This window comes from Oryzias latipes, chromosome 13, assembly GCF_053564925.1.
Source record: "Oryzias latipes strain Hd-rR chromosome 13, Olatipes_Hd-rR_3.1".
In the NCBI taxonomy this organism is placed as follows: Eukaryota; Metazoa; Chordata; class Actinopteri; order Beloniformes; family Adrianichthyidae; genus Oryzias; species Oryzias latipes.
The window spans coordinates 1,759,325-1,770,291 of record NC_136249.1 but is presented as its reverse complement, the minus strand read 5'-3'; the positions used below and the strand labels follow the sequence as shown (position 1 = coordinate 1,770,291).

At 43.1% G+C, this 10,967-nt stretch overlaps 3 protein-coding genes across 5 annotated transcripts; all 3 read left to right on the top strand.

Annotated features, from left to right (window-relative positions):
* The first annotated feature begins 52 nt into the window (after positions 1 to 52).
* On the top strand, positions 53 to 4,790 carry ftr86 (finTRIM family, member 86). 2 transcript variants are annotated; one of them, XM_011483065.4, is made up of 11 exons: positions 53 to 932; positions 1,230 to 1,325; positions 1,425 to 1,658; positions 1,750 to 1,912; positions 1,993 to 2,097; positions 2,182 to 2,223; positions 2,871 to 2,912; positions 3,003 to 3,044; positions 3,183 to 3,248; positions 3,330 to 3,529; positions 4,264 to 4,790. In XM_011483065.4, the coding sequence occupies exons 1-11, from the start codon at positions 420 to 422 to the stop codon at positions 4,597 to 4,599; spliced, it is 1,839 nt and encodes a 612-aa protein (XP_011481367.2). In that variant the 5' UTR covers positions 53 to 419; the 3' UTR covers positions 4,600 to 4,790. The 2 variants fall into 2 exon arrangements, with proteins under 2 accessions (XP_011481367.2, XP_078785479.1); XM_078929353.1 differs by lacking the exon at positions 2,182 to 2,223.
* A 589-nt stretch (positions 4,791 to 5,379) lies between these two features.
* Positions 5,380 to 6,878, top strand: LOC101168138 (C1q-related factor-like). 2 transcript variants are annotated; one of them, XM_004075967.4, is made up of 4 exons: positions 5,380 to 5,515; positions 5,796 to 5,900; positions 5,974 to 6,114; positions 6,203 to 6,878. In XM_004075967.4, the coding sequence occupies exons 1-4, from the start codon at positions 5,509 to 5,511 to the stop codon at positions 6,637 to 6,639; spliced, it is 690 nt and encodes a 229-aa protein (XP_004076015.1). In that variant the 5' UTR covers positions 5,380 to 5,508; the 3' UTR covers positions 6,640 to 6,878. The 2 variants fall into 2 exon arrangements, with proteins under 2 accessions (XP_004076015.1, XP_078785482.1); XM_078929356.1 differs by lacking the exon at positions 5,380 to 5,515 and adding an exon at positions 5,601 to 5,700.
* Positions 6,879 to 7,600: 722 nt separating this feature from the next.
* LOC101168564 (complement C1q-like protein 4) lies at positions 7,601 to 8,885 on the top strand. The gene is made up of 4 exons (XM_004075968.5): positions 7,601 to 7,758; positions 7,830 to 7,919; positions 7,982 to 8,122; positions 8,200 to 8,885. The coding sequence occupies exons 1-4, from the start codon at positions 7,752 to 7,754 to the stop codon at positions 8,631 to 8,633; spliced, it is 672 nt and encodes a 223-aa protein (XP_004076016.1). The 5' UTR covers positions 7,601 to 7,751; the 3' UTR covers positions 8,634 to 8,885.
* The last annotated feature ends 2,082 nt before the right edge of the window (positions 8,886 to 10,967 follow it).

Sequence of the window (10,967 nt, the reverse complement as noted above, 5' to 3'; positions counted from 1 at the left end):
CTGTTAGGAATATGAAGCTGACTGTCTTGTTTGCTGCAATTGAATTTTTTTTAAGGAAATGTAAAAAATAGGCTTTCCCAATGACTTCAACGTTTTTGCATGTTTTTGGCAGGTCGTCACTCACTTGTAATAGTGACGTCAGCTCGCCATTAGCTCCAATTGAAACTTTGACAACTGTGGAACGATGATTACACATGTGAGAAACTCCCTGTCACACCTGTTCAACCGGCCCCTCCCAGTATTTGAGAGCATGTGATTGGTGTGAGCTGGCATTTCAGCTTTGCTGTCCCTCAGTGATTTTACTAGTTTTTTTGGTTTGTTTCAGCACTTCACTTATAACCTGTTGAAACCGCGTTTGTGCTCATCAACACATTCAGCTCTGCTTTGTTGAAATCCGGCCTCATTCTTCGTTTTGCGAGATGTCTGAAGCTTGGACTGGAGAAGACAGCTTCGCCTGTCCAGTGTGCCTGGACGTCTTAAAGGACCCTACAACCCTGCCATGTGGACACTCCTACTGCTTATCCTGCATCCAGAGTCACTGGGACAAGGAGCTCAGTAAGGGTCAGTACAGCTGCCCCCAGTGTAGGCAGATCTTCAACCCTCGGCCTTCTCTGGCCAGAAGCACGGTGCTGGCAGAGGCCATGGAGAAGCTGAGAACCAACAGCCTCAAGGAACGCTCCTCCACAGCCTCTGCCCCCTCAGCCCCACCATCAATGCCTATCTATGAAGAGGTCCTACCAGCTTTGGGCCCAAGGAAGGGCAGCGCGTACCCTCAGCTTCCTCCAGTGGAAGCCAAACTCTGCCCTCAACACAACCGGCCTTTGGATCTGTTCTGCTGTGAGGACAGGGAGTGTGTCTGCGAGGGCTGTTGCCAGTATGGACACAAGGGACACCGTGTGCTCAAACCACGAGACGAAAGAAAAGAAAGACAGGTAAGCAATTGAGAGAGACAATTTCCAAAATGTGTTTGGTGTCGTGTTGTGTAGTGTTGAGTTTGTGTTTGTTTGTATGTGTGTGTGTGTGTGGGGGGGGGGTGAGCTGTTGAATCAAAAATGTTTTCACTGTTATATAACTGTTGGAGTTTGTAACTAAACTTGAAATACTTGCAAAACTAAACCCCTTCCACGGAAGTTGAGATGCTTTTTAAAAAATCTTTAGTCCTCATTTGTTCATGAAAAAAAAATCTCCCTCTTTATTTTGTGAACCATGAAATGTGTGTGTTTGTACAGAAGGAGATCGTTCAGATGCAGGCGGAGGTGCAGAGAAGAATCCAGGAGACGGAGAAGGATCTCAATGTGCTTCCACATGCTGCTCGTCAACACAAGGTTGGTGGAGGCTGGTTGGTTCAGTTTTGATATGTTTAACCAGTAGTAAAGACTAGCATGTTTTCAGTCAACACCCTTTTGCTGTTTCTGCATTCCAAGGCCATGATGCAAGCTGTGGAAAGGGAGAGCTCATGTGTTTTCTCCGAGTTGGTCAAAGACTTGACTGAAACCGGAGCTCAAATCAGTGAGCTCCTTGGTAGCCGTGAAAGCAGCTTGGGAAACGACGTGGAGGGCCAGATTCACAGACTCCAGCAGGAGGTGGCACAGCTTCATTGGAGGAGTGAGGAACTGAGCAGGCTGGCTGACATGCAGGACAATGTTTGCTTCTTGAAGGTAATGAGGATCAAGCAGGATGCAGCTGTAAACCCACTTCATCCTTATTTTGTATTTACTTTCTTTTTCTGTTTTTTTAAACTTTGTGTAGAATTTCTTCCTTATGGAGCCGCTGGGGCAAAAGGCTGTTGCAGCAGGGTCGGTGTTGAGTCAGGAGGAAGCGGTTGTGACCTCCGTCCGCTCAGTCATCAAAGAGCTGCAGGAGTCCATACAGGACATATCCAAAGCCAGCATTGACAAGATCGTCACACTAGGTAAAATCTTCTCTGCTGCCAAGTCGTCTACATTTGCTTGTTTTTTCTAAGCAGTATTTTTTTTTTCCTTTTCTTCGCAGTGAATTGTAAACCTGTGGTTCAAACTCCCAATGGTGTGGAAGCGCCTGAAGCGGCTGGAACAGCACACTCAGACTACTTTGGCCAGGCCACAGCAAGCGCAGCAGGTTTGACATCTTCACCTTTATAACACACTCGCCTGAAGAACCGTCAGCAACATGTTTCTCACACACGCTCTGTATTTTATCAAGACGCTACAAATCCTCCGCCTTTGCCACCTCTACGACCTCAAGGTAAGTCCTTTCAAAAATGAGTGCAGCGTAGGTTGAAGGGATGTGACGGTTCATTTTGAACAATCCCATTGACCTAAAGTGGATCCAGATCCTCTTCATCCAAACTTCCAGACAGAAATTCCTGCTACTGAACAGTGAAGTTTTCCAGATTCTTGGATTTCTTCCAGATCATCAAGTGGAAATGAAATCTGTGTCCAAACAAACAAGTAAACTAGAATGAATGTCAAATCCATTCACATGTTAGTTTCCTAAAGTTCACCACTGTTGTTTTTCCACATCCAAAGAATCCAAAGGGAACATTCTTAGAACATTCTAGACACTGGATGGTCACATGACTTTATTCAAAGTCTGTCCACACATTGTCTGGAATGATGGACGGATCCGTTTTTGCTTTTGTCACATGTTTGTTGTCCGCTGTGATTGGTCGTTTTTAGTGAAACACAACTACCATGTCACAATCCTAATGATATTTTCCAATATCAATTGTAATTGATTTATTTCATTTGAAACTATTTTATAATGTATGTACATGTAGGTTGATGCCATGATCAACTTGGCTCAGACAGACCGATCTGGTTTGTCCGTAGGAACATGAATTGATTCATTATACCCCTAGTCCACAACATTGAATCATGTTTTCTCCTCAGTGATGGAGCCGCCCAGAGTGGGGCGCTCTGCAAGTCTTCAAGGTGAGATTCTCTGTTCACACAGTGCAGTCCAAAAAGTTAAGATTGAATTTCTTTTTGTTTGCTTCTATAATGATTTCTTTGGGTTTTCAGTCTCAGCCTCATGTCCACCTTTCCCACCTCCTCGGCCTCGAGGTAATTTCAAAATTACTTTTATGTATTAACTATCCTTTTGATTAAAGGAGACTCTTTAAAAGAGAAGCACAGGCAAAATGAAACATTTTAACATTTTGTATAAATGTAAAAAATTTTAACTCTCATTTTGTAAACCAGCATCTTTGAACGCACCCAGTGGTTACATGAACCCAGAGCCTAAAACGAGAGAGGAGATGCTGAAATGTGAGTTTTCCACTCTACAATACCACATGAAACATTGGCCACTTTCAAAAGTCTTTATCAAAAACCGTCTTCTTCCATCAGTCCGCTTCGAGCCTACCTTTGACCCCAACACATCATATCGCCACGTGCATGTGATAGACCAACACAAGGCCGTAATGAAAGCAGAGAACCTGAACCCGCCAGATCATCCCGAACGCTTCATGTTCTGGAGACAGGTTTTCTGCAAAGAGCCCCTGGCAGGCAGCCCTTACTACTGGGAGGTGGAGTGGACCGGCAAGAAGGTGAATCTTTAGGAACTGGTTTGAATCCGGTGTTGGACCCCATTCTTTCAGGTTCCGGTGATCATTGGTTTATTTAGATAAAGCTACCATCTGGATCAGGTGTGTCCATATCGTTGACTGTAGGAGAGATTTGGATAAAGTGTCCCCTCCCACCTGGCATTCCAAACAGACAGTACTCGTAAACATCTTTTATTCAGTCATTCTATTGGCCAGAATAACCATTCTTGCTCTGATCTTAGTCATAAACTGGCCAATTTGATTCCTCAATAAAAGTGTGTGATCTCATGTCAAACACTCGAAACATTTGACAGATTTTATGTAGCCTGCTTTAGGGGTGTGGCCTTCCAACAAGCTCCTTTCTGATTGGTGAGACTGGTTGCATAGAAATTCTGTCTCAGATCAACTAGGACCAATCACTGCTTACTGACATATCTGGCTCCAACATGGGGGGGTCTGTATCATGATAAAAATGGTGATTGACTAATGGTGTCTTCATTAGGTTGAAGCCAGAAGTAAAGCATTTTCTATGGGTGACATCACACTCATGCTCCAGTTTTCATGCAGTGTCAATGGTCCACATAGCCAGAATGTGCTGCTGTAGTAAAATAGGTTTTACACCAACACAGTTTTGACTCCTTCAAACTGTTAGTAGGCTGCTTTTAGGTTCATGAGCCAAAGCTTAGCATCTAGTTTGTCTCTGCTCACATGTCTTACCTTTTTCTCCCACCATCCAGGTGACCATTGGTGTAGCTTATAAGGAGATGGCGCGGGATACTACTGATGACAGCAGCCGCATGGGCCATAACGCCTTGTCGTGGGGACTGTACTGGTCTGGAACCGGCTTCTCGTTCTGGCACAATAACCAGGAAAAGATGCTGGGCGCACCCAAGGCCAGACGGATCGGCATTTACCTGGACCAGCATGTGGGGATTCTGAGCTTTCACAGCGTCTCAAACAACAAGGCGACCCTCATCCATCGGCACCAGACACAGTTTACTGGGCCGCTGTACCCAGGTTTCCGGTTTTGGTCAGGGATAGGAGATACTGTGATTATTTGCCAATTGGACTGAGATAACTGTCAAAGATGATACACCAGCTCTTGATATCAGGCGTGTTAAAGAAACTTGGATGCATTGTCTAAGGTCTTGTTTTGTCGCTCAAAATGCAAAAAGAAAAGCATCTCTGCGGGAAAAAAAAATGCTCTGCTTGCGTTATACTGTTTTTAAAATTTGAAGTAAATAAAGGCTTATCAAACTCTCAATTCATTTAAAAGACCTTTTTGTTAAATATTGATGAACATTCTGTAATTTGTCACATCAAGAGTAGACCGTGTGGTATAAGACTGTTTATCATTCAGTATGTCTGCATTGAGAGGTTTTTATTTTTATCTTTGGTGATTTTTTCAAGATTTTTCAGAAAAAACATTAGCAAAAAAGTGTCAGAAAGCCCAGGCATTTTGCCATCCATCTTCAGAATCTGCTTGATCCCTTCCGGGTTACGGGGCTGCTGGAGTCAGCCCGGCTCCTGCTTGGCAAAGGTGTGATACACTCTGTTACAGGGTGACACACTCACTCCTAGGGCCAACTTGGAGCCTTCAACTACCCTGTGAATGTTTTTTGGACTGTGGGTGAACGTTGAAGTGCCTGGAGAAAACCCACGCATGCACAAGGAGAACATGCTCTTCCACGGATTCTGGAAACAATTCTAAACCAGTGATAATAGGACACCTCTTTTAAGGTGTTAGATAACACTTGAGTATGACAAACAGAGCTTGAAACTTTCTACTCGTGTGCCAAAAATCCATTGGAAGAAATCCCGAGAGGAAAAAAAGAGCTAAAGGAAGAGGAGGAGCAAAGTTTTCTTACAAAAACAGGTAAAGGGAGGGGCTCTGACTGTGATATTTATCCTGGAAGTCAGGCTTAGGATCAGTCTACACCATTTTCCATTTCTCTGAAGCATCTTCAGTTGCCAGGATCGCAATGAGAGGTGAGGCTTAACTGTGGTGTTGACAAGATTTTTATTTAAATTGTTCCAACAAAAGCTGTTCTATTATTGGAATTAAACTCTATTCAGATTTAAATGTCATCTGTTCCTTATGAGAGCAGATATCCAGCCTGATAAACTGGTTAAAAAAACAACAAAAATAGAGTGAGCCGGAGAGGGCAAAACAAGTATTTTGGGATCAATGTCTATAAATTGCAGTCTTTAAAAATATGTCCTGACGTTTGTGAATTTGCATCCCTTTTTGAATTGTCACGTTTTGCAGGGCTTGTGCTGCTTTGTCTGCTGCCTGCAGCCTTGAGTGAGATGAACTTTGGCTGGAATGGACCTGCTTCTACAACGCCAGGCGCAGAACCGAGTCTGGTCCCAGGTAGGAGATGGTCAAAAAAAGTTTCATCAGTAAACACTTTCTGTGTGTTCTGTGGTAGAAACGGTCTTTTCAGTTTGTAACAGCGGCCAGGAGTCGTGCGGCTGCTGTCTGATGCAGAAGCAGATCAACAGGATGGAGCAGTTCTTTAACTACAGCGTCCAGGAACTGAAAACGCAGCTGATGAATTCGAAGACGAACCTTAACTACATGAGAGGTGAGGGTCTCTCAATCACAAAACAGGAGCTTGAACGAGCATTCAGACAACCTCTAACCTTCCTGCGCCTCTTCCTCTGACTCTGCAGCCAGTCGCAGTGCCTTCTCTGTCGCTCTAAACAACGCCAACACCTTGACCTGCTTCGGCCCCTTCGCCAACGACAAACCCATCATCTTCAAAAACATCTTCATCAACCTAGGAAACAACTACAACGAGCAGACCGGCATCTTCACCGCTCCCCGCGCCGGCGTCTACAGCTTCTCCATCAGCATCTACAGCCTGGCAGCATCAGGCAAAGCCCAGGCCAGCTGCGCCAGCCTGCGAGTCAACGGCAACGAGGCGGCCCCGCTCAGTGAAAGAAACGGCAAAGACAGGGAAGACAGCAGCACGGCTGTGGCGGCCGTGCAGCTGAAGGCCGGAGACCAGGTGGTGGCCAGTCTGCTGCAGGGATGCGACATCTGCGACGACGTCAACCACTACAGCACGTTCACCGGCTTCCTGCTGTATGCCACTGACAAAGCATAGCTGTCTGGTACTTTAAACACAGCCAATCCAGAAGATCCTAGCCAAGATTTAGTGACCGTCTCTGTTCCACTCACCAATAAATGATAGTGGTATCACCCACTTTTTAATTAGTAAAACCCTTGCCTTGATGTTGTTTTTCATGTCCCAATGTGGCTTTGTAAATCCAGAACCAAAAGTGTCCTGTCCTTTCATAACTATTGCAATGATGTGATTTGACTGTCTGATGAATTCTTGTGAACAAATAAATGAGACTTTTTAAACCCAAATAATGATTTCCATCACTTTTTTTGAGTAAATAAAAATGTAAATGTGGTTTAAAAGAAAACAGGGCAGTGATGATAAACTCAGACAAACAAAGTAGAAGGAAGCCGTTATCATGGCACTTTACTCGTGAGGATAATACAAATCCAATCATATATAATGATATATAATCTGTGATTAGAATGTGATTGTTTAAAAGACTATATATAAAAAAATATACGTATATAAATATATATATATAATTTATTTCACTTATATATATATAGATACATATAACCTTAGTAAATAAATTTACCGTCAACTTTCAGGAATAGATTTGACCGCAGTCTGAATAAACTGTGGGTTTTTTGACACTAATTAAAGGATTTTTGGCACTCCTTACCATGATTTGGGTGTATGTAATACACATAAGGATCATTTTCATGTAATTTAATAAGCTCTTTTTGGTATTTCATTTTGTTTTTTTATAAAGCAAATGAGGCCACCTGTGTTGACCAAACCAATGCATCCGTGGCAGTCACACTGGCAATAAAACTGTACCCAGAGATGCAGAGGGTTTGTCTGCTGACGGGGCGTGCTTGATTCCAGACGACAGGTGATACCTGCCGTGCAGCGACCACAAAGATCTGACTGGGGCGTGTCGGATTCTTGAAAGTGAGAGCTCCCTCCGACAGAATGAAATGACCCTGTTTCAAAAAAACAGAACATTAGAAGGTGGAGCAAGACCAAAAGAGGAGGAACAAAACTCAGAGGCAAAAGGGAGGGAAAACTATAAATCAATACTTAGTTTTCCTGAGCTGAGCAGTGGATCACACCTCGCCGTTCCTCTTAAGCTGATATTTAGCTCCAACATGAGAGGTGAGACTTCAGAAAAGTGTGTAACCACGACAGATTTGAAGACGTAGTGTTTACTCTGCATTACTCCCCAGCTGTTGCGCTGCTGTGCCTGCTGTGTGTCTCTGCTGATGGCCAGTATAACTGGGATGGACCTGGCCGGGTTGGTCCGGATTCCAGCAATGGTGAGGAAATATGAAAACACTCTGAGCATGGAATCTGTTTATCAATGTGTCTTTGTGCTCAGCCTGCACCGTGGACCAGGCGTCCTGTGGATGCTGCCTCATGCTGCAAGAGATGAACAGACTGAAGACGTACTTTGACACAACTCTGACAGACATCGAGGAGGATTTCAGAAAGACGAACCAAAGTCTGAGCACTCTTAAAGGTGAGATTCCAAAATGTAACCTACGTTTGTCAGATAACTATTTTCTCATTTTGTATTTTTCTGTGTTTTGCTTCCAGCTAAACGCGTGGCCTTCACTGCTGCTTTGTACAGCGGCGATAATTTCAAATGTTACGGGCCTTTTACCACCAACAGCGTCATCATCTATAAACAAATGTTCCTTAACCTGGGTGGGGCCTACAGCACAGACACCGGTCTCCTGACCGTCCCCTTCTCCGGCGTCTACAGCCTGGCTGTCACCTCCTACAGCGACTCCGGCTCTCCCGGCTTCACGCTCGCGATATGCTCCAGTCTGCAGGTCAACGGCAAAACAGTGGCAGCAGCCAAAGACTTCAACACTAACGACAAGGAGGACAGCGCCACTATAGCCGTCGCCCTGCAGCTGACGGCGGGAGACAAGGTGTCTGTCAGCCTGACCAGAGGCTGCTTCCTGTGTGATGACAGCAGCCACTACAACACCTTCAGCGCCTTCCTGCTCTATGCCACTGAATGAGGGACTGAGTTAGTCTGCTGGACGAAAACCTGCCCCATCATGTTCGTTATCTGCCCTGGCTCAACCCAGAGAGTCAGTCATGTTTTATAACTTCCCCTTCCTCCTGCTGTTATCATGGCATCTAAACCTGAAAACGTCTTTAATATAAGATTTAAAATCAACAATTTTAGCAAAACAATTCATGTTTTAAAGCCAATAAGCTATGTGACATCTATGCTGTTGACCACAATAAAGCCATAAAACGCGACTTTATTTGCTGTCTACTATTTTTTCACAATGTTTGAAATGTGTAAAAAACTATATTATAGACATAAAGCTTAGTATTGAAGCCCACTGCTTACGTCCCAGCATGCCACTGGCTACACTACAAAAAGAGGAAGCCTAATAAAGAAACCTTATCTTAACCCTTCAGAACCCATGGTGACATCAGTGTAACAGAAGAATGTTGGAAATGGATTATATGGTCCACTTGGTTTGTGGTAAAATACACATCATTAACCCTTGTGAAAAACAGGTCTGGGTTCTTGTGGGTTAAGAAGAAAATCACTAAAATGATTTTTCCATGCAGGAAGACATTTTTACTATAAAAGAAACCTGATAGAAAGACATCAAAATTTAGAAACACAAAGATGCACACAACATTCCAAAAGGGAAAAATAAGCTGACAAAAAGAAACTGTTAGACAGAATTACTTCAAATGGAATGTTTTACAGCCCAATAAGAAGTATTTTTGCTATAAGCAGATGGTTTGTACGTTTGAGTTTTTATGTACCTAATTATTGTTCATTATGGTTTTAGTGAGACAAAAACTAGTGTAACACATGGAAATGACTTATTTTAGAACAAAATGGGAATAGGGTTTTATAGTGCAAGTTTGCCCACCTTAATAAACACTCGTATAATCAAAAAATACCACTTATCCTTTTTGTTTCCAAAATAATGACAAATAATGCCAGACTAACTTGTTGACATTTATTGAATATGAAAATAACCAATGAGTTATACAGGCTAGAGATGCTACGTTAGCCACTTCCCATTATCCAAGATACGTAAAGAGTGACGCCATATTGGAAAAGTCTGTAAACAAGGAGACACAGCTTACCAGATACATTAAAATGATTCATTTTGGTCTAAATTAAAGAGAAAAAAACTTTGATCATCAGGAGCCGACATCACATATAAATGTATATGGGCTGGTCTCCACCCAGTCAGTCGACAGTTGCGCCGGTCCAGGGGGGAAAGAGGGCATAGTGAGCACTTCAGTCTATGGCCCTGGTGCGGTCAGGCCCCGGCTGTTAAGCACACCAGGGCTTGTCGAGCCGAAGCCAGACACGACACACCGCTGTGGAGGATATGCACCCGGCGGTCTTTACTCGCCACTACCGAGGGAATCCTGGTTAGTCTCTTTTCCTCCACTTAGAAATATGCTTCATTTCAGCGGGTCATCCTCCAAAAAAAAACCCAAAAAGACTGATGGTCCTGCCAGAAAACATGGAAAAGTGTGAAGTCCAAAGCCACCATGGACTTTATATAGACTACAAGATCCGCCTAAACGTTGACTATTGAGAGTAAACTCACTCAGATCTTCCTAAATTGTTTTCTAGAAGTTTTCCTTTATTAGCTGACAGAAATAATTTATTGGTGGAAAGTCACATTCTTGTTTTTCCAGCTCTGTTTGGGCAACTGTAGCACAGTGAGCCGGCATCTGGACCTATCCAACATGGCCTCCAACTTTGTGTACTCAACAAGTTAGCGTAGCGACTCTAGCCTATATAACTCATAGAAAATAACACTCTAAAAACTGAACCAAAAATTGCAGTGAACTGTGAGGTTTTTTTGGAGTCTTAAATCAAAAGTTTAGAGCAAATTGATTTTGAGGCTAAGCTAAAAAAAACAACAACTTAAAACTTGTTAAAATTCTAAAAATAAGGTTTGAAATCTCCAATAGTTTGCAGAGTAAAAGGTTAATCCACTTTGACTCTTCTGTGTTCTGATCTTCTCTCCAGTCTTTCTTTCAGTTTGATTTTCTGTTATTGAAATAAAACTCAATATTTTTTATATAGATTAACCAATGAACCTGTGAAGTATGTTTTTGGACGGTGGGAGGAAGCCGGAGAAAACTCATTCATGCATGGGGGGAAATGCAAACTCCACACTCAGGTTTGCTGAGTAAAAACCATTTATACTTGTACACAAATTTATCTTACTTTACACATTACATAACAAAATGAATTGAATGAATTTTGCACACATGTTTTGAGTAATCCTATTCTTTTCGGTTCTCTCTGAGGCCTGATGCTGGGCAGAGGCAGGAGCTGCACAACTTCCTGAATA

Bases quoted from the DNA above. Each gene is read 5' to 3' on its own strand.
- ftr86 (XM_011483065.4), top strand. From the start codon at position 420: ATGTCTGAAGCTTGGACTGGAGAAGACAGCTTCGCCTGTCCAGTGTGC. The intron at 1,326-1,424 runs GTTGGTGGAGGC...CTGCATTCCAAG, and splicing joins ATGCTGCTCGTCAACACAAG to GCCATGATGCAAGCTGTGGA. The intron at 2,913-3,002 runs GTGAGATTCTCT...TTGGGTTTTCAG, and splicing joins GCGCTCTGCAAGTCTTCAAG to TCTCAGCCTCATGTCCACCT.
- LOC101168564 (XM_004075968.5), top strand. The intron at 7,920-7,981 runs GTGAGGAAATAT...CTTTGTGCTCAG, and splicing joins TGGTCCGGATTCCAGCAATG to CCTGCACCGTGGACCAGGCG. The intron at 8,123-8,199 runs GTGAGATTCCAA...TTTTGCTTCCAG, and splicing joins AAGTCTGAGCACTCTTAAAG to CTAAACGCGTGGCCTTCACT.
- LOC101168138 (XM_004075967.4), top strand. The intron at 5,901-5,973 runs GTAGGAGATGGT...CGGTCTTTTCAG, and splicing joins AGAACCGAGTCTGGTCCCAG to TTTGTAACAGCGGCCAGGAG. The intron at 6,115-6,202 runs GTGAGGGTCTCT...CTGACTCTGCAG, and splicing joins GAACCTTAACTACATGAGAG to CCAGTCGCAGTGCCTTCTCT.